Genomic DNA, 23,370 nt, shown 5'->3' with positions numbered 1-23,370 from the left:
AAAAGTGAGGGAGTGCAGCTCCTCCGCGCTCCGGCAGTACTACACCCTGGTCAACACCAAACAAGGAGAATTCCCTTTCAACAATGTGATCACACTGTCTTAGTTAGTTTCGGCTGACTTCTGCTGACCATCCGTCAATTTACTACAAGTCACCGAGGTGAGAAAGAGAGCTTGTCAGAAATCAGTTCCGCACCATGGTGCATTTCTCACGTTGTTACGCCATCTGGGTGGAAAGAATAATGCTCAGATAAAGACAGACTGGCAGAGTGACTGATGTAAGTCGCTCTCGATAACAGCGTCTGCTAAATGACTAAGATGTAGTGTAAATGACCGATCACTCAGGCTTTACCCCAAACTGTCCCAAAGGGCCAGTGTAAAAGGCAGAGGCTACGTCCCAAATGTCACCCCATTCCCTATACACTGCACTGCTTTTGACCAGGGCCCATAGCTCTGGTCAGAAGTAGTGCACTGTGTAGGGAATAGGGTGACATTTGGGACATAACAGACAAGACGTCTTGTTACTACCCCTCAGACCATCAAATGGTAGAAACTGCTGCAGTCCCTCTCAGGAGAGGAACATGGAGAGAGGATAACAAGGAGTATGTGAGACCAAGCAGAATTCAACCTTAATAGGCCCATCTTACATCACTTCAACAATAATCAACATTTTAACTTGAGATAAAATAACTCAACAGCATCTGATTTGGTAACCCACCTTGATCACACACAAACTTTGTCACAAAAATACTTTACAGTGGGTTCTAGGGCACTGTCCTCTCTGCTCTCTTCTTGCCCCGAAGACTGTCATTTCACTGAGGCAAGCCATCCAGGCTCTGGTTGGCCTTAAATACCCCAACCAGAGGTCACCTCCACAGCATGTCATCAAGAGGAAATATCTTCTCTGCTCTGCCTGGCTGTGAATTACAGTGAAATCAGATAAATGTCAAAGCTGGGAAGACAGAGGACGCAGCTCCCATTAAACCACTGATTCATTAATGGAGGCTTATTAACGAGAAAGCCTCCAGAGAAACCCTATGGAACAATCTATGTGCTTCTCCTATGGGCGGGAGACAATGTCTGTGTCCCAAATGCCACCCTGTTGCCTATATAGTGCACTACTTTTGCATGACCAGGACCCTGGTAAGTGTACCATATAAGGAATAGGGTGCCATTTGGGAGGCACACTATAGCCAATATGAGACACCAGAGCTGTCAACAGCTAGCAATAACATTGCAAAACAGAACAGGGTTAACTATGGAGGATAATTGGCAGCTTAGCTAGCAGTCATTGAGTCATTCCTTGCCACTGAGAGATAATTGACAGCCCTGTGCTTGGCTAGCCCAGAGACCCTCATGTGAATACTATATTGGTGGTAGAAGTAGTCCCCAGCTAATCTTCCAACGGATATGACTAATATTATTATTATTTTGCTTTATGAATTCCCCACTCTCCAGGCCTCCCTCTCAGCATCAATCAGCTATGATGAATAATGGTTTAAAGATATGTTGATTTAGTAGCACAAACACTGAGGAAAGGAAATATGCATCAATACACAGAGGAAGAAAGTCACACAACACTGTGCCAACATTAGCATGTTCTCTAAATGATAAATACTATATGGCAACACATTTCAGTCTATGGACATAAGAATGTAAACGTTAGCCATCACTGACCATTCTGTTTATGTAATCAGATGGCAGTTGGTTCAAGAATTCTGGACTGATTCTCCTTTTGTCAAACAGTTCAAATGTTTGACGACTAGGAAATAGATCTCACAACCAGACAGGTGGGATCCATATCTACTCATGGTTCAAAATATTTGTAATATTTGTGTTCATCACTATCGGAACAAAATACGTTGTTTTACCTTTTACTGTAGTCTCCCAAAGAAGTCTAGATGAATACAACTCGCACAATAGGAGACCAAAATTCCCCAAGTAAGTAGGCTAGGTAGCATTTTCTGCAGATGGACCTTTGTGCAAATGTCTGAATACCACAGAGGACATGATCAGACACCACAACCACAAAATGATTTGACTTCCACACAATGACTTCCAATCATATTATTTGACTACTAGGTCACACATATTGTCCCATGCAATACAACACATTCCCTTGGCTTGAACCCTGCCTTATTAGGAAAGGAAGGGTTGACCCACAGTTCAACGTCTGGTTTTAATCTATATTTGGTTGGCCTGTCAACTAACGTGAAATCAACAAAATAACTCACTATGTAATTGGATTCAGGTTAAAAGAAAAATGAAATCCCTTAGGTTGATGATTTTTTCAAATCCAATCAGTTTTCCACGTTGATTCAACGTCAACACATAGATTTTTGGGGGTTGAAATTGGAGGTCGACCGATTAATCGGAATGGCCGATTAATTAGGTCTGATTTCATGTTTTCATTGCAATCGGAAATCGTTATTTTTGGGCGCCGATTTTGCCGTTTAAAAAAAAAAATTGTTTAATTTAAAAAAAATACTTTTATTTAACTAAGCAAGTCAGTTAAGAACATATTCTTATTTTCAATTACGGCCTAGGAACGGTGGGTTAACTGCTTTGTTCAGGGGCAGAACGACAGATTTTCACCTTGTCAGCTCAGGGGATCCAATCTTGCAACCTTACAGTTAACTAGTCCAACGATATAACCACCTGCCTCTCGTTGCACTCCACAAGGAGACTGCCTGTTACGCAAATGCCGTAGAAGCCAAGGTAAGTTGCTAGCTAGCATTAAACTTATCTTATAAAAAACAATCAATCAATCATAATCATTAGTTATAACTACACATGATTGATGATATTACTAGTTTATCTAGCGTTGCATATAATCGATGCAATGCTGGGGGTTGATTTTAAAAAAGCACATTTGCGGAAAAAAGCACAATCATGGAACGACTGTACCTAACCATAAACACCAATGCCTTTCTTAAAATCAATACACAGAAGTATATATTTTTAAACCTGCATATTTAGCTAAAAGAAATCCAGGATAGCAGGCAATATTAACGAGGTGAAATTGTGTCACTTCTCTTGCGTTCATTGGACGCAGAGTCAGGGTTTATGCAACAGTTTGGGCAGCCTGGCTCATTGCGAACTAATTTGCCAGAATTTTAAATAATTATGACATAACATTGAAGGTTGTGCAATGTCACAAGAATATTTAGACTTTGGGATGCCACCCGTTAGATAAAATACCGAACGGTTCCGTATTTCACTGAAATAATAAACGTTTTGTTTTCGAAATGATAGTTTCCGGATTCGACCATATTAATGACCAAAGGCTCGTATTTCTGTGTGTTATGTTATAATTAAGTCTATGATTTGATAGAGCAGTCTGACTGAGCGATGGTAGGCAGCAGCAGGCTCGTAAGCATTCATTCAAACAGCACTTTCGTGCGTTTTGCCAGCAGCTCTTCGCAAGCACAATGCTGTTTATGACTTCAAGCCTATCAGCCTAATGGCTGGTGTAACTGATGTGAAATGGCTAGCTAGTTAGTGTAGTGCGCGCTAATGGCGTTTCAAACGTCACTCGCTCTGAAACTTGGGGTAGTTGTTCCCCTTGCTCGGCAAGGGCCGCGGCTTTTGTGGAGCGATGGGTAACGCTGCTTTGAGTGTGGCTGTTGTCAATGTGTTCCTGGTTCGAGCCCAGGTAGGGGTGAGGAGAGGGACGGAAGCTATACTGTTTCACTGGCAATACTATAGTGCCTATAAGAGCATCCAATAGTCAAAGGTATATGAAATACAAATGGTAGAGAGAGAAATAGTCCTATAAATACTATATTAACTACAACCTAAAACCTCTTACCTTGGAATATTGAAGTCTCTTGTTAAAAGGAACCACCAACTTTCATATGTTCTCATGTTCTGAGCAAAGAACTCAAACGTTAGCTTTTTTACATGGCACATATTGCACTTTTACTTCTCCAACACTTTGTTTTTGCATTATTTAAACCAAATTGAACATGTTTCATTATTTATTTGAGGCTAAATAGATTTTTATTGATGTATTATATTAAGTTAAAATAAGTGTTCATTCAGTATTGTTGTAATTGTCATTATTACAAATAAGCCAATAAAAATCGGCCGATTAATCGGTACCGGCTTTTTTTTTTTTGTGGGGGGCCTTCAATAATCGGTATCGGCGTTGAAAAATCATAATCGGTCGACCTCTAGTTGAAATGACGTGGAAACAACGTTGATTCAACCAGTTTTTGCCCAGTGAGGAGTTGACTGGGATACTGGTCTATGCACATTCAAATCACTCTCTTTATGATCTCATTGGCCTGAAAGCCTGAGCCTTTATGGAAAGAGACACAGAAAGCACACAGCAGCACTGCATAATCTTTTATCCTCTCACTCTATTAATATGAATCACACCAGAGCATAAAGAGAGAGAGAAAACTATCCAAATTCAAAGCAATGAGTATCAGAAGCCCACATTACATTTTCATATTTTCAAGACTTTGAGATGAGAATGATCTTTCACTCTCTCCCCACTCTCTCTCTCTCTCTCTCTCTCTTTGCTGGGGGTTTACATTGTGCACTCAGTCTCAACGGCCGTGACGGAACAGAACACAAGACAGTCAGGCCACTGACTGGATGTTAAATCTGATGGCTCAGATAAAATCACCAAGAGGTGTCAGTTTCAAGCAGCGTCCTCACTCCCGAGGTCTGCTCAAAGAGGAAAATGCATGAGACGCCACAATCGCCCGTCTCAAATGGTAATTTGGTAAATCTGACTTGGATCGGATTCAACATCTGTTAGGGAGCCACTTGTCCTGCACCAAAGTCGATTACTAACCAGCAAAGGTTTTTTTGTGGAGGTTGTTTCATAGCATCTTTTAAGATTAGTACAAATCAGCAGAAGGTGACTGAGCCAAACAACTCAATGGAGTATGTCAGGTTCTCCATAGTTTACTCTTGCGATAGCCGAGTCATACTAGGAAAACACTTGTAAATATATTTTTTCAACTTGTAATTTCAAACACAATATTTTGTCCATGCTTCCACTCAGGGCTCAGTTGAGGGCTACAGTATTCACATTGGTTAAAAGTAACATTGGTTAAAAGTAACTAAGTAATGTGTAAAACTTAGGGAGTAGCATACGGTCAGCTAAGCAGAAATGCACTTGCACTGAGCAGGGGGATTAAAGCTTCAACTTGTAGTGAACATAAGCTCTGCCCGTGGTCCTCCAAACACCTGACCTATTGAAAAATCCTGAGCTCGAGGTCAGTGGTTCAGAAAAAATGATTGATAAAGTTTGAGTTGGTTTGACGATGAACCATTTCTTATGTGTTTGTGTCTAACACCAGATATAGGCTTAAAGAGTAACTTTCAAACCAAATTTCAGACATTTCCCAAACCCTAAAAATAAAAATATATGCATTCAGGTGATAAGTTATGGTTGGGGGAATTGTGTAAATGAATTATTTAAAGAAGAAAAAAAGATATCTACCCCATACGGGATTAGAACTCTCAAACATTGAACTATGAGCCAACTATTTTAGCAGATTGCACCACCAATCAGTCAGTGGTCAGGGAAAAGCAAAACGAGTTGACATGACCACCATTGTCCTTTATTTCTTCTTACTATGGATGTAGCTACGAATATTAACGTATAAACTTCATAACCTATATGTTTTTTTTCTTTGTAAAAACAGCACATAATTCATGAACCCAGATTCATGAAACAGTAATGTGCGGAAATGTGCCTTTTGAATTTTGTGTAATGTCTGTATTCTAGTCAAGGAAGCATCATGCTAAATATATGGGCACACTCCACTTATTGTACCAAGACCATTGCCAAATAAGGCGCACTGTCACCTGCTTTTATAGTAAGCCTTGAGGTGGTACCACCCAGCACATCTAGAAGAGTTTATTTCATACCGAACCCCTCCCTTGAGATGACATACACTACATGACCAAAGGTATGTGGACACCTGCTCATCGAACATATCATTTCAAAATCATGGGCATTAATATGGAGTTGTTCCCCCCTTTGCTGCTATAACAGCCTCCACTCTTCTGGGAAGGCTTTCCACTAGATGTTGGAACATTGCTGCAGGGACTTGCTTCCAATTAGCCACAAGAGCATTAGTGAGGTTGGGCACTGATGTTGGGCGATTAAGCCTAGCTCGCAGTCAGCGTTCTAATTCAAAGATGTTCAATGGGGTTGAGGTCAGGGCTCTGTGCAGGCCAGTCAAGTTCTTCCACATCGATCTCAACAAACCATTTCTGTATGGACTTCGCTTTGTGCACAGCGGCATTGTCATGCTGAAACAGGAAAGGTCCTTTCCCAAACTGTTGCCAGAAATTTGGAAGCTCGTCTAGAATGTAATGCTGTAGCGCTAGGATTTCCCTTCACTGGAACTAAGGAGCCCATTATTCTTCCACTACCAAACTTTCCAGTTCGTACAAGCATTGGGGCTGGTAGAATTCTCCTGGCATCCGCCAAACCCAGATCCAGAGAACGTGTTTCCACTGCTCCAGAGTCCAATGGTTGCAAGCTTTAACTCCAACCGACGCTTGGCCACTCCAACCGACGCTTGGCATTGCGCATGGTGATCTTAGGCTTGTGTGTGGCTGCTCGGCCATGGAAACCCATTGCGTGACGATCCTAACCAACAGTTCTTGTGCTGACATTGCTTCCAGAAGCAGTTTGAAACTCGTAAGTGAGGGTTGCAACTGAAGACAGACGATTTTTACATGCTACGCACTTCTGCACTCGGCCGTCCCGTTCTGTGAGCTTGTGTAGTCTACCACTTCGCGGCTGAGCCGTTGTTGCTCCTAGACGTTTCTACTTCACAATAACAGCACTTACAGTTTACCGAGGCAGCTCTAGCAGGACAGAAATGTGAAGAACTGACTTGTTGGAAAGGTGGCATGCTATGACAGTGCCACGTTGAAAGTCACTGAGCTCTTCAGGAAGGCCATTCTACTGCCAATGTTTGTGTATGGAGATTACATGGTTGTGTGCTCGATTTTATACACCCGTCAGCAACGCGTGTGGCTGAAATAGCTGAATTTACTAAATTGAAGGGGTGTCCACATACTTCTGTATATATAGTGTAGGTGCCTCTACGTCACGATTTAAATGGTAGAGTTGAACCGGCTAGCGGGGAAAATGAGCTAGACTTACTACTAAAATACCAAAATATAACACTTTTGCAACAAACTTTTAAAATTAAGACTAGAAATTATGTTTTTCACTATAACTAAGCCTAAAACATCTGTTTTTTTAGTTTAAAAAAAAAATATATATAATCATGAAAGTTACTCTTTAAGCTTTGTATAGAGGCAATCAGACAGAGTAGAAGACTCAAAATGTACTCAAAATGACAAAAATGTTATTTGAATATCATCCTGGGAAGAGGGTTATTTTGCCTGGCAAGCACCATATATTATGGGATAACAAGTTTATTTTCCTGGAGAGTGGTGAGGAGAGTAGAGTGGATACGAGGGGAGTTAACACTGGTTACTTTCGCACCATGAGGCAACTTCAATGTCAACACAGTGTGGATGGAGAATCATGTCAGGGGCAAACACAAGGGGTTACACAGAGGTCATGGCTGGGTTGGGACAAGTGTGTTTTCTATATGGTGGATGACTCTGTGGTACAATACAGTGTGGCGCCATGGAGAAATCCAGTTTTGTTTCCAGCCAACAATGCCTAGGGTGTTTGGGTTACATGACAATACAAAAGTTTCCTTTTTCTCTATTGTGACACAAAATCACGTGCACACCTGTCACCATCGTTACACGCACCTGCACGTCATCAGACTTACCTGGACTCCATCACTTCCCTGATTACCTTCCCTATATATGTCACTCCCTTTGATTCCTTCCCCAGGCGTTATTGTTTCTGTTCCTGTGTCATGTCTCTGTGTTGTTCTTGTTGTTGTATTATGCTGTGTTTATTTTATTAAAAAACTCACTCCCTGAACCTGCTTCTCAACTCTCAGTGCACATCGTTACGACTTTCAATATTCTTTGCAAAAAATGTTGCACAAACTCTCTGCGTATGATAACTATTACTGTTGATTTCTAACCACACATCCATGCATTGCCTAACTAGTGTTCCATCCTAAAAGCTTCTTGCAGTAATTCAAAACATTTGAATACAGATTGCTTCTAAGTGAGCACTAAGTGAGCAGTGTCTTTATCTACAGTAGTCAAACCAGCCAACTGGCCAGAAGAGTTGAATTAAGTGGTGCACCCGAGAGGTAATCTTGAACTCCACACAAAAGGCTCATAGAGCTGCTATAAAAGTGGAAACTTTGCATTAGTTTCAGAATTTAATGGCCGAGCAGCCGATAATGTCTGCACTAAATTACAGCCAATTACAAATATGGAGAAAGTCTGGTGAGTGTTGCCTACTCATTTGAAGCATGTTTGCCATTGCTAAAGCAACGTGAATTGTCCTGTTGTGAGATGGTGCATGGAAATTGAATGCAACTGTTCATTTTGCTGATGATTAAATCCAAAACATCGGTTCATCGAGGGCTGTGAGATATTGAAGGCTGTGAGATATCGAGGGCTATGAGATGTCAATATCGAGAGCCGTGAGATGCTGATCAGCAGGCGCCCGCTGAAAAGTCCCACCTGTCACTAAATACGCTCTCTGCCAAATCTTCCAACAGAGCTAGATCAGCCATCCATCATTCCATTTCCCACTATCTCTTTTATAGTATTATCTCGTTTATACTCTTTTATAGTAAATTTAACAAATTACTGTACTTTATATGGATTATTATCGGAACACCCATGTGGTCAAATTATATGATATAGACTGTCAAGATATTTAAAAAAATTTAATGATTTAATCATTACTCTCACAATTTCAACATATATTTTCGCCATTCACTAGGCTACACTTGACAAGTAGTTCCGTTATTCCACCACTTGGCACTCTGCGAACACATGGTCATGGCTGTGCATTAATCTTGATAAATCTCACACTTTACGTGGAAATGATCCCACGCAACAGTCCTGCCATAGAGTATATGACACGGGTTGACATCAGCAGGTTTAAAAAGGTGGTTTGTGCTGATACCGTTCGCACTTTGAAATAGCCTAACCTAAGCTATTTCCACATAGACAAGGGCTGGGCCACAGACCATGGACAGGGCACTACTCATAGAAATATAATCCCTACAGAAGTTTCAAGTGTTAATGTCACATGCACAAGTACAATGAAATACCTTTCTTACCAACTCAAAACCCAACAATGCAGTAATTAATAACAATGTAATACTAAAAATAACAAGGTAAAACAAAAACACACAAGAAATCTAAATAATAAATAAGAATAACACGAGAAAGTAAGTAAGCATATCCATAGAATTCATCGAATAGGGAGGGATTGTATTTCTAAAGCACTAGTCCCTCTCCTGACTACCAACAGAGAGGCTGATGAGGAGGAGCCTTATGTGGGAGAGGATAGAGAGACATGAATTGACAGAATTGTTGACACAGAGGTGAGAAAGGAAAGCAGTGAGGTAGATGCAACAGGAAGGGACTGGCGGGGGAAGGATAAGAGATGGGCATGATGGTAGGAGGAGAGGTGCTGCTCAGCTGCTGTGATCATCAGAAAAAGGTCTCCATGTCTACCGGTGTCTCAAAGCATTATACCTGTTCCTCTTTTAAGTCATTATTATTATCCTCCCTTACTTGTGTTTATTAATTGTTTTTCTCCAGCACGTGTGGACTCAATTCCTCTGTTTATTGATACAAATCGATGGTGCATCCATCAGTAATGACGAGGCTTAATTATAATCCATGTTGTTCATAGTGAAAAGTCAATAAAGGAGGTAAATGAAGTGCTCAATAACGTGTAAAACAAAGGACAACATTTGGACAGAGACGCAGCCTCTGCTTTGTGTTTTTGGCCATGGAGAAATCTGAAGATTACTGGAATAGAATGTAATGGCAAAGGTAGCTAAGAGATTACAATAGATCCTGTTGCATGTGATATTACGTGGATCAACATTCTACACCTAAAACCCCTGTAATAACAATTAACATGATGCTACAAGCTAAATTAACAAGTGATGATGAATGATCAATTACCAATCGCCAATAATCACCGATGATCAAGGATCAATGATCACCAGAGTACTTTGTTGGTAATGATGAACATAAGACAACATCTTTAACTGAGCAGCATCCATACAATTTAAGGGATCAAAAAGTATTAAAGCAAAATATTTCCCATATTATCTAATTCTGCCCTCTGTTTATAAATGCTTTCTGTCTGGCGGTAGTAGTGCACTCAGAGGACAATCCGGGTTGTTGTGTCACCGGCACTACCACCGCCGGTGATGATGAATGATCAATCCCGAATCACCAATGATCACCGATGCCAAATCACAGCTGAGGAAACAGGAGGGAGGAGAGACTGATCAACCCTGACACCTAATGATGGATTTGTCTCTCTGACTTTTCACTCAATTTGATGTACCGCGCACAGGGACGGTATTAGAGCCACACACCCAGAGGGGTGACACACACATAGACACGCATACATAAGTGGGAGATAGCCGGGGAGGTATGAATTATAACAGTGCACATGATGACTGACTGAGGCTTGTGATGGTGATAGGCAAACCTTGCATCCATAAACTCTGTCTCTGAATTTGAGAGTGGTTACATTTCTCCAGCCCCATCCTTCAACTTTTTAGCAAAACAGTGGCGGAGAAAATGCTTTGTTATTGTTTTCACTGTCCATTGCTCCGTTAAGGGCCACTGCTATCACAACCTTAACCTGGATGGAAATGGGCCTATTTGGATAGGGCTAAATGTAAATGTTTCTTACAGAATAGATATGAAAAGCATATGCATAACCATTTGAATGGGAACAGTTTGGAGGTTATGGGAAAATGTCCTAGACCAAAGGTGAGGACACAACAGTTCACCTGACACAAGACTGAATCCAAACATTACGCTGTTGATGTTATGTGCATTTGACATTTACTGTACTTTCACCGCATTTGTGATAACGAGATCTGAAAATACTCTGGACACATTCACTAACACGATAAGAATATTCCTGGTGAATGTGGGGTAGGTGCAACATAAGACCAGAAAATGACAATGGTTTGAGTGAGAGGACTCCAAAGTGTGCACAGTTCCTAAGTCATTTCAATGCAGTTTATTGACTCAAAGAAGAGTCTTCAACTGTAATTTGTTTTTGTTTTTAGCTCTCCTAGCTGTGCCGATGACGAACTAGAACAAGCACACTTGTAGTTGTTTTGTTTGGAACACAATGCTGCATCCCCGCCATCACACAATTACTGTTGTTGTTAACGGAATCCAAAAACGGTCCATTATAAATACCAATCTGGGTCAGGTGGGCATCATTTGAAAGCTTGTTCTACAGCCAACATGACCATTGAGTTATGAGTTATAAAATACGATATTACAGTGTCAGGCTTTCACAATGCAATTCAGGGAAACGGATCATAATTGTGGTGCGCGTAGACAGGAGTCAAGCGTGCATTCAGGTGCGTGTGCTGCTGCAAGTTTTCTTCACAATAGACAAACATGGGCTCCTTCTGTTCAGGACAACCCAGGGTCATTTGTCATCTTGTAACTGTACATTAAACATAGTGATCATAAACGTTGACACTGTTTATGACATGAGTTTTATGATATGGAAATGTGAAGTGCACATTTGAACTCATGGGTGTTTGGCTTGCTTGTAGGACATCTAAGTGGTATTTATTATAATCATCAACATCTCATTTTTCTAAATACATAGAGTCCTCTTAATTCACAGGATATCCCTCACTCAGACAACAAACAATTTGCTTAAGTTGTCCAATAAGCAGGAGGGATGGGGGCAACTTCTTGTGGTGCTCAAGTTCAGAACGGCATCGCTGTGAAGCATGTTACTGTATTTTTTTATTTAACTAGGCAAGTCAGTTAAGAACAAATTCTTATGTACAATGACAGCCTATGAGCAGTGGGTTAAATGCCTTGTTCAGGGGCAGAACAACAGATTTTCACATTGTCAGCTCCGGGATTCAATGTGGCAACCTTTCGGTTACTGGCCCAACGCCTAATCACTAGGCGACCTGCCGCTCTGTTACTGTACAGTCACTGCGTTCCAATTTAGCAATCTTTTTTTGTGCCCAAATATACAGGTACGAGTGTAAAGGGTTAATGAAACATCTGCAATGGGGACCTGAACAGCATCAGCATTCATTTCAAATACTACAAAGCCCATCTCTCCCTGACTCCCACGCACATTATTTCCTGATTTCCCACAGGTCCCCCTATGATAACAGAGACCCAATACAGTTGAGGAGGTGGGATGGGAGGTTAAGGTGAGGTACATCAGATAACACTGAGGTCAGATGTGTCCCAATTATCTCCATTTGAGGTTCCATCTGAAAGGCTGTAGGCTTCGTCCCAAATGGCACCCTATTCCCTATAAAGTGCACTACTTTTACCAGGGTGCCGGTCATCCCTGCATGTATTGGGAGTGCAGTACACATGAGTCTTTCGATAAATAAGGTGGTCAAAATTTCTAAATGGTTTGATATACATTTAAATATGATTTTCTTACGGCTTCACATGTGTATTTACAGAAATAAAGTCTAGATAGGCACAATGAGACCCTAACTCCAACTAGCAACTACAAAACATCTACATGTCATTCAAAATGTCACAAGAAACATGGAGAAACAACGTGCCACACCTGTTTCACCTGTCTTTGTGATTGTCTCCACCCCCCTCCAGGTGTCGCCCATCTTTCCCATAATCCCGTGTGTATTTAAACCTCTGTCCTCTGTTTGTCTGTTGCCAGTTCACTTGTTTCGTCAAGCCTACCAGCAGTTTTCTCTCTGTTCCTGTCTCTCGATTGTTCCCGGTGTTGACTATTTCTGCCTGCCCTGACCCTGAGCCTGCCTGCCGTCCAGCACCTTTGCCCCACCTATATGGATTACTGACCACTACCTGCCCTTGACCTGTTGTTTGCCTGCCCCTGTTGGATTAATAAACTGTTGTTACTTCGACATTGTCTGCATTTGGGTCTTACCTGAAATGTGATTGTACGGACTGGCCATGACTGACCCAGCAGGCCATCTGCGTAATGCTATCTCCTCCCAAGGAGCCACCATCGGTAGGCACGAGGAATTGCTTCATGGCCTTATGGAGGGGGTCCAAACGTTGGCTGAACGCCATGACCGGACGTTGGACATTTTGCTGGAACAATTCTGTGGGTTGTCTGGGAGGCAGCCTACCATGGTGGTAACCCCACAGCCCCTCAGTAACTCAGCTGTTAGCAGCGCCGTCTCATCGGTCACTCCACCTTCTCGGGAGCCCCGCTTACCTCCCCCGGAACGTTTCAAAGGAGAGCCGAGCACCTGTCGGGCGTTTCTAGCTCATCTTCGAGCTTCAAACCTCCTTCTCCTCAGATCGTTCCGAGATAGCCTACCTCATCACGCTGATGTCCGGGAGGGCTCTCACCTGGGTTACTGCTGTATGGGAACAACAGCCGACCATATGCGTTAGTCTGGAGGGGTTCATGGGAGAGGTGAAGGTGAAGGTTTTTGATGGCCCGTCCTCTGGGAGAGAAGCTGCCCGGAAGCTAATCCAGCTTCAGCAGGACTTCCGCAGTGGGGCAGACAATGCAGTGGATTTCCGCACATTGGCAGCGGAGAGTGTTTGGAACCAGGAAGTCCCGACGGTCCCGTTGCAGAGAGAACCAGAGGCTTCCCAACCTCCCCCAAGTGTCGCCGAAGACGGTCGAGTCACGGCTTCCTGAGCCTATGCAACTAGACAGAATTGGGCTGTCCCAGCGGAACGGCAATACAGGATCAACACGAAGAGTTGTCTGTATTGCGGGACTCTTGGTCATTTTGTGTCCTTTAAAAGACCAGGCTCACAGGTAGGAGCGAGTACTCTGGTGGTCCATATGGAGAACTTTTCTGCTTCCCTTGCTCGCACCCCTTTTCATGCCATTCTGCTGTGGGGAAACCAGTCTAAATCTCTTCGGGTCCTCATTGACTCTGGGGCCGATGAGCACTTTTTGGATTCTTCCCTGGCTTCCGAGCTGAACATCCCCACTCAGCCCCTCTCCATTCCCATGGATGTTAGAGTGCTAGACGGGCGCTCTATAGGCCGGATCACTCAAAATACCACTCCCACCAACCTACAGGTGTCAGGGAATCACTGCTCATCAAATTTCCTCAGATTCCAGTGGTTTTGCGATTCTCCTGGCTCCAGCGATACAATCCCCTCATCAACTGGTCTACTGGTGCCATCATGGGCTGGACTCCGTTCTGCCACACCCATTGTCTTCTTGGGGGCTTGGAAGGTGCCCCGGACCTCTCCACCAATCCCAGCGAAGTACCAGAACCCCCAGGGAGGTGGTCAGCACGTCCGGTGGGCTCTTCAACGCCTTCTGGAGAATCAGCTGTTTGTTAAGGCAGAGAAGTGCGAGTTCCATCGTTCCACCATCCCCTTTCTGGGTTACATCATCTCTGCTGGGAGTGTCCAGATGGAGCCCGGTCGGCCCTCCTCAAGACCACCTCCAGGTGTCGATGACAAGCAGATCGCCATCGGATCCCGGCTCCCCGGTATCGTCTCGGGCAGAGGGTATGGCTACCACCCGGGATCTGCCCCTCCGGGTGGATCCCGCAAACTCTTCCCCCAGTTTATCGGCCCGTTTCCCATCTCCAAAATGATTAGCGCCTCTGCTGTTCGTCTTCTGTTGCCCCGTACCCTTTGCATACATCCCACCTTTCATGTGTCCCGAGTTAAACCCATGTCTCGTAGCCATTTGTCTCCTGTTTCCAGGCCCACCCCTCTCCCGTGTCTCATCAATGGCCAACCGCCATACATGGTGAGGCGTCTCCTGAAGGTTCAACCTCGGGGCAGGGAGTTCCAGTACCTGGTTGACTGGGAGGGTTATTGCCCAGAGGAGAGGTGCTGGGTCCCCGCCAGGGACATCCTGGACCCAGGCCTCATTGTGGATTTCTAACGCCAACACCCAGGTCAACCAGGTATGCGCCCAGGTCACACCCTGAGCTGTTTCACCTGTCTTTGTGATTGTCTCCACAGGTGTCACCCATCTTCTCCAATTATCCCCTGTGTATTTATACCTGTGTTCTCTGTTTGTCTGTTGCCAGTTTGTTTTGTTTCGTTAAGCCTACCAGCAGTTTTCCCTCCGTTCCTGTCTCTCGATTGTTCCTGTTTTCTTATTTTCCCAATGTTGACCATTTCTGCCTACCTGCCGTCCTGTACCCTTGCCTCACCTATCTGGATTACTGACTCCTGCCTTCCCTTGACCTGTCTTTTGCCTGCCCCTGTTGGATTAATAAACTGCTGTTACTTCGACATTGTCTTCATCTGGGTCTTACCTGAAACGTGATACACTGCATGTTTCTTTGGCATGCCTAGTTGCCAGGTCTTTTTGTGCTTTAGTCAACTTCTCTATCATTTATAGCCATGCTAAACATTCCTGAAGAATGAAAAAGATAAACAACAGCAGTTCTATATGTTTTAATAGTTGATATAATATAATACATTGGGTTCTGTCAACAAAATCATAGACAATAATAATAAACAATTAAATCAGTATAATCAGTAAACTCTTCAAGCATTGTGTGAGCCTGTCTGAAAACTAGCGATTAAATTATTGCTTCCTCTGTCCTTGTTTCCTCCACTCCTTGCTTCTCCTTGAAAGTGCAAGTGCACTCCTCTCCCCAAATGCGCTTTGAGAGTGAGGCAAGGAATGGGATAATCAAAACATATCCTTGATTCTTCGCGTCCTCTATCCTCACCTCCTTTTCAAAACCCATTGGATAAGGTCAGAGGGGAAGGACCTCTGACCTTCTCATCCAATGGGTTTTGAGAAGGAGATGAGAGAGGATACGACGAATCAAGGAAATGAAATTGACATTCTCCCAGGGACAGAGGAAGTAAGTATTTGACAGGTATTAAAGCCCCCATGCAGTCTTTGTAATTGTACTTATTAAATCATCACTGTATGTCTAAATCACTGTGGTTATTTAATGAAAATAACGCCAAAATATATTTTATCATTTACTTCCCTGATCCTCCTTTGGTACTTGAAATGCTCAGTTTTGTGTGGGCATTAGGAAACAAATTAGAAGATATTTACATACACTAGCTGATAGGATAGTCTGGAGCTCACCCCCTTACCCAGATGAACAGTCATTAGTCTATTATAATCAGGTCACATTGTGACATCCTGATTTGGGCGAAAAGTTCCATCCCATCTGAACATGTTGAAATTCCAGGCATTTTTTTCAAATAGCTCTTACACAAATAGGGCATTATTATAATTTTCACAAATTCAGTGTGTAATTTCGAACTCATAGAAGGCCCGGGACGATACCAGTACTGCAATACTCGTTTGTTTCGTGTTGCAAACATGTTGTCCTCCAGAGTCACATGTATTTATTTTCCAAGCTATAGCACACAATATGTTAACTACAGCAGGTTTTTAAAGGACCAAAGAGTTAGTCACATCCTTGCTTCATTCCAGCTAGTTAGATGTGCAACTGCTGACTAACTATAGGTAGGGGAATATCTCTAGTCTAACAATAGATACTGTTGCTTTGGCATCATTGAATGAGTTTACCAATGGTTAGTTAGGTAGCTAGGATATATCAGTCAGCTAACCATTTTAATTTTTTACCTTTATTTTACTAGGTAAGTCAGTTAAGAACAAATTATTATTTTCAATGACAGCCTAGGAACAGTGAGTTAACTGCCTGTTCAGGGATTTGAACTTGCAACCTTTCGGTTACTAGTCCAACGCTCTAACCACTAGGCTACCCTGCCGCCCCAAATTTACAGTTACATCAGTTCATTAATAAGTCAACAGCAATATCCAGGAATTTTACAGGATCAAGTTCAACGTGTAATTCAATTGTTAAATTATTAGTATAGGATGTAAAGACAAACATCAGTATCATAAATGTAAGGGAAGAAATGTAGTGTTTTACATCACACGATTTTTGCCAAATCTGTGAAGACTCCAAGCATGAGAAATAGTTTAACCTTTTGATTAAACTCGTGAATTATACTTAATGTATCTATGTTCCCCCTTCATATCTTAATGTTTTCACATGAAAAGGCAAATTATTATGAATGACTTTGTAACAGCTCCAAACAGTTGTCTACCAGAAGAAATGCTCACTGGTACCCTAGTTTTTAGAAAGACCCACATACAACACAATGCCACCGTCTCGAGCCGAGCCGCGGTCATTATGATCAAGTTGTTTTATGCCTATTCATGGGAGCACTCCTGATACAAGCATCATCTAGGGATCTCACATAAACATACAGCTCAACAGTGGAGACCTGCTGGGACCTACAGTATATAAACAGGGGGAGATCTGATGTGCTAAAAACAACAGGATGGTGAGGAAGAGAAACAATTACAACAGCCTGTTCCCACACACTCATCTCAAAAAGAGCCTATTTTCACAGAAAATGCAATTAGATATAGGGTCACATGTCTGTATCACAAACACTCTCTGACCAATATAATCAAAGTTTCAAAAAAGAAAAATAAAGGGGATTAGAATGATCCATTCTAGCCTATGGGAAAGAGGCGGTATTGTGTGGAGTTTTGCTTTTGAGTTATTTTATTTTTTTCCACGGTTCAATCATTCATTTACAAGCCCTTAAACTTCAATGGTGGACTGATGCACGGTTTCCATTAGCCAGATTTGTAAAGCAGAGGTTCTTGGGAAGAGCACATTGTTAGGGCAGATGTTTATAAGTAGTACAGGGACTGGTAAACACAGAGAGCGAGAGAACAAGCCAGAAAATGACAAAGTAAGAGAGAGAGAGAGAGAGAGAGAGAGAGAAAGAACACAGCCAAGCGAAAGAGGGCACAACGGCACGCACAATGGGTCACCAGGCCATTGTATTTGAGGTTTGGTAGGGCACCGTGAAGTCATGCTTTTTCTTTTTAAATACTTTTCCTATCTTTTTTCTGTAACTGTGTGTACAATATTGTATTCAAGTATGTCTTTCCAGAAGAGGCTTAAGTTTAGTATCCTTTTACTTTAGTACTTTCCTTTTACTAAGATGAACTGGGATTAAGAACTGCCGGTCCAAAGTCATTTACCAGTGTGCATTCTAAATGGCCCTGCTCAAAAGTAGTGCCCATATAGGGAATAGTGCCATTTGGGATGTACCCCTAGTTTCATTGAATAGTTTTTGGGATCCTACATACGGCACACCATTTCATGTTTGGCCTCGGAGAGGGGCTCTCAAACACAAGCTCCTTCTGGCATTGTAATAGACATTATGAGTTTGATTCTACTCTTTGAATAAAATGACCAATGTAGGCCTATTGGGATGCGCTGCTTCTTTATAACAGACCTAACTATTTAATGGAGCTATATGTAACAAGTTGCAGCGATGGGACAAGACTGTAACTACCAATTGGATGCCACGAAATTGGGGAGAAAAAGGGGTAAAAAATTAAAAATGGAAATACATTATAATAATAATACAAAAAAATTAAGAAAATGTCCTTAAAATATCTACAGTAATAGTGGATAAATCGTTTATCACAATATTTTTTTTTTAAATGTATTGAGACCACACAAAAATGCATTCTAATGGTGCAGCCTCATTATTGGTCAACAAAAGACTGACCATCTCTTGTTGTCAAATTGACTGGGGCCAGCAAATCTCTTGTTGTCAAATTGACTGGGGCCAGCAAATGGCAAGTGTCAAATATCTACAAATCACTCAGCCCCAGTCAATTTGACAACAAGAGATTTGCTGGCCCCAGTCAATTTAACAACAAGAGATTTGCTGGCCCCAGTCAATTTGACAACAAGAGATTTGCTGGCCCCAGTCAATTTGACAACAAGAGATGGTCAGTCTCTTGTTGACCATAGACTTGAGAAGAATTGGGTTGGAAACATGGGGTTATTTTGTTATAGATATTTTCTAAAGGAAAAACAACAATTCTAGGCTGCTAAATGACAAAAATGTGGACCAATAAAAAGGTTGCACCATTAGAATGCAAAATAAAAAGTTTTGCGGAAATTGAGACACTAACACTATGTCCACTACTACTGTAAATAAACATTTGAGGTAAGAAAAAGCTATATGTATATAGCTCCTTTAAATGTGTATTTTTTTCTTACCTCAAATTTTTAGGATTATAAACATCCTCCGTAATTTAAGTGGCAGAGCAAAAAGTTATGTTGAGCATTTGAGCAATTTCCTCGCTCTGACACAATAAATATAATTCACATTTAAAATAAGACAAGTGATGATTGCATCTATCATAAACTGATATGACCGTAGAAACGCAACACTATAACCAAGAGGGGAATGAGAGATGACATGCATTAAGTTCAACAAATCAAGAGCCCAGCTCTGATGGTGAAAGGTTTTAAAACTAATCAATTAGAGCCAGGGGCCTCAACATGTTATTAACATATAACACAATAAAACCAAACAGCCTAGAATTGTTGTTTTTCCTTTACAAAATATATATAACAAAATAACCCCATGTTTCCAACCCAATTCTTCTCAAGTCTACAAACCCTAAACAGTCAACAACACTGTCACTTCAAAAGGATGTAGATATGTGGCACTTCCATTCTGACCCATAATTCTAGAACATCTTCTAGAAGTTATTTTACCTAAATTCTTAAATTCTTAAAACTTCCGTTTTACCCAGTGAGCTCTGATTTCCTTCTTAGAAGTGTTTTTCCTCTCTCTAAAATGTTAAATGGATGCTTTTACTACTGGTCTTCTCCATGATAACAACTAGGGGACTGAGCAATGGTCAATCGAGACCGTTTCCATAGTAACAAGCATCAGCAGCATCTCAAGACAAACTCGGGCATCTTGATCAGTCAGTCACTGTCCGATGAAAAGGCATTGGATGTGTGAAATGTACAATAGAGCACAGTACAAATGAGTAATGCAATAATGACAGACACATTACGGTGTTCATTTCCTAATAAGTAGTATCCTAGGCTAGGTCATTTGTAAGAATTAGAATTATATACAATAAAATACGCCTTTGACTCAGCAAGTTTTATCCAAACAGGCCACTTGTCACTTGATGGAATGTCCCCCCAAAAAATCTATCTTTATACTTTATTTGTTAGACTCATCCATGCGTAAAGTTACTATAAAAGTTATTGATTTATGAATGCTTAATACATGCGTAGCCTAATAAAAACGTTATAAAACAGGACCTACCTGCTTCCATATAAAGGCATCCCTTTCGTTTAACTTCCAAGACACGGCCACATGGATGGTAGACAGTATAACTCCAGTGATAACCGCAGCCCGCATCCGAACCGGGAGCAGCGTGTAGACGACATGGATAAAGAACACCGTCCACCAAATTCCCTCAGAACCACTTTGAGGCTGAACAAGCAGCACCCCGATCACTTGTACAACCAGCACGACTAGAATGACCACATAGCAGACTATCCACATGTGGTCCTGATGAAACCCGTTCCGATTGCACACAACCATCAATATGAGGATAAGTAAGATGGCCAAGGAAAAGACCACCACGTAAGTTATCCTGCATACTCCCCCCGCGCAATGGAATGTCAGCATGACCGCGCACATGAGCACCAAAACGGCCATGAGCATGGTCAAACTGCTCTGGTTGAGCCGGAAAAAGTAACGCTGGTACAGCCTCTCCAACTTCTCCGATTGGAATTTCTTGGATCTGAAAATCTGCATCGCGCTGCTGCAGCACGCAACCATGGAAAGGTGAACTTCAGGCATGAGTTCCTCCTCGGGTTTGGAGCCCTTCACTCTCCGGTCTTCCAAGCCCAATTCCACAGATTTGGGTCTCACTTCCCCGGCTCCATCTGCGTGCCTTGGGGAAGATCGGTTGTTGTTTCGGCTCTCTTCCCCAGTCCCATGCTCTTGCCACGCAGATCTAGACCTAAAACTGACCCTGCTAACCGTTGTCGTGGCTCGTCCTGGTCCGGGCTGCTGTTCGGGATCATCATCTCCTTCCCTCCATCTGCTGTTCGACCGGGCGAGTTTTTTGCTCGGAGATCTAGCCGAGTATGGGCATCCGTTTGCAATAGACTCAGACTCGCCCCAAGCAGATCTGAGCTCAGTCCCTCCCCTCAGCCCAGGCGCACCGACTTCGGGCGGGCTCACACTGTTCGATCTGGACATTATATTTCCCAGATAAAAGTAAAAGAAAAAAGCAACACACAGGACCACACACGTGCCTGCTTATAGTCTCTTAGAAAAGCCGAATTCGCGCAAATTATTGTTCTTGTTACAATGTTGTTACATTGTCACAATGTTTTCTTAAATGACAGGTCTATGACATTCCTGAGAAATCCGTGATGACTGAATTCAGAAAATGTTGAAGTCAATTAAATGTGTCCAGTTAAATGTCCATTATGATAGGGAAAATGTATGTCCATGATACTTTTGAAAATGTGACGCATAGGCCTATTGACGACTGGGGATAACTTTGGCCGCAGATGGCAAAATGCTCTTGTAAAATCACTTAAAAACAATTACATTAGATGTCATCTGGGACATATGCTGTAACAACAAACAGACCTCTAGTGTAGAATACATTTCCAGGAGGACTTCGTTTTACATAATTCATTATAATCCAAATATAAACTCTGTATGCAGAAATGTTGTTAATTATAGGCCAAGGCCATGGAATAAAAAGACTATACAACTCCAATAGTTGGCCATACCAACATCTATCATGTTGTGAATCTGCAATACCTCCCCAAGCACTTTCTTTTGCCTTGATGTAAAATGAATTATAAGAAAAAACGTGATGATGTGGGGGACAATCCCACGTCGACGTCAAAGCTACATTAGTTGAGCGTCTCCTTCAGGGCTAGAACTGAACCTGTGCATCTCATTGCAGCCTTGTCGATGCTTGGTTGGTTAAATCCTAATTGCGAAACCGTCACATCCCGACCCTCACGCGCTTTCATTGACCAGCGGAGGAGAGAAAGACTCGACGTTTAAACACACACAAAAGCCAGAGCATCCCCCCAAAAAACGTTTCTCCACGGTATTATTACTGCATCTGTATGTTAAACTCTGCCCAGAATTAACGAGCTGTCACGACCACATAACAGCTGACCACCAGCGACTGCACACAAAATCCCTGAAGACTCAATCTCGTGTTGATCCATACGATTCATGCAGCACACATCACCCAACGTTACCACCGCGTTTGGTCCTAGTTCAACCCCTTTTTGGATTCCTGCGACGTCGAATAACACAACAGACTGACCAGAAGAAGAAACAATTCTGAGCGTACTCCCAGTGGGCTATGATAGGGAGTCATGCATTACATTGCACGCTATTGATCAGGCAGGCATCTGACGGTTTATTACCATTGCTGGTTGCTGTTAGGTTTTCATTCAACCAAGTCTGATTCCCAAAATCAGCCGTTTGCTCATTCCCATTGGATATGCGCGAGTATGACTTTCACTTTAAAGCTTTTCATTGGCTTTCGACCATGTCAGTTGGAGATGCGACTCCTGCGCGTTCTCCCCCGCATTTGGATGAATGGGCGGGTCTGTGATCACAGCTGGACCTCAAACGCAAACCATTAACCCCTAAAGTTCTGCTGAACCCACATGTTTTCTATTTGGTGTTGTATATTGACATGTAAATCGAAATACCTAATTGATTACATGGGTGTGACTTCTGCCACTCTGGTAACTGAGGGACAGTTTCCATTTTTATGGTCTAGACTTGGGCCTGGAGGAGACTGCTATGCATTTAAAATCAAATCAAATCAAATTGTATGGATCACATACACATATTTAGCAAATGTTATTGCAGGTGTAGTGACATGTTTGATCCTGTTGACAGCCCTGTTCCTTGCAAGTCTGTAATTATTGAGTCAAGGTATTTGTTGAATTGGTGAGATATTGGTAAGCTGAGCATTATGGTGGGCAAATCTTTATTCTAGGGTTTGTTGTGATACTGTAATTGTTGTGATACTGTAATTGTTGTGATACTGTAATGACTATCAGGGCCTGTTCTCTCTGTTACAAACAGCTATGTGTACTCGGGGGTGTTCTACTGAGAGGAGCTCTCTGGCACATGTATAGCTCTATCTCTTCTATATGGCATTAGAAAACCAGAAACCCAAGATCCCAACCCCACCAAGTCACAGTTTTATATATCCTATGTTCTTTGTCTTTGATCACCTCATAAACCAATTGCATGAATTACAACCAGGAGTGACAATATGCTACTGTGTCAACTATCTATATCGTGTTGCAGGCAGCGCGTCCTAAGAACAGCTTGTTCTAAATGTGGCCATTTTATTTTATAAGCCTCGTAATGACACTGGCTGTGTGTCAATTTACGTATTATTTA

General features: G+C 42.2%; 1 protein-coding gene across 2 annotated transcripts in view; it reads right to left on the bottom strand.

Moving 5' to 3' along the window:
- adcy5 (adenylate cyclase 5) overlaps positions 1-22,403 on the bottom strand; it is a 130,851-nt gene extending 108,448 nt beyond the window's left edge. For both annotated transcript variants that reach the window (XM_024407120.2, XM_024407125.2), the window contains exon 1: positions 20,224-22,403. In XM_024407120.2, the coding sequence (XP_024262888.2) occupies positions 20,224-21,171 (948 nt within the window). In that variant the 5' untranslated portion in view covers positions 21,172-22,403. The remainder of the gene's footprint in view (positions 1-20,223) is intronic.
- Between the last annotated feature and the right edge of the window lie 967 nt (positions 22,404-23,370).

Source organism: Oncorhynchus tshawytscha, linkage group LG03, assembly GCF_018296145.1.
Source record: "Oncorhynchus tshawytscha isolate Ot180627B linkage group LG03, Otsh_v2.0, whole genome shotgun sequence".
NCBI classification, from domain to species: Eukaryota; Metazoa; Chordata; class Actinopteri; order Salmoniformes; family Salmonidae; genus Oncorhynchus; species Oncorhynchus tshawytscha.
Note: the sequence above shows the minus strand (reverse complement) of the source record. Positions and strands in the feature narration are given on the sequence as shown.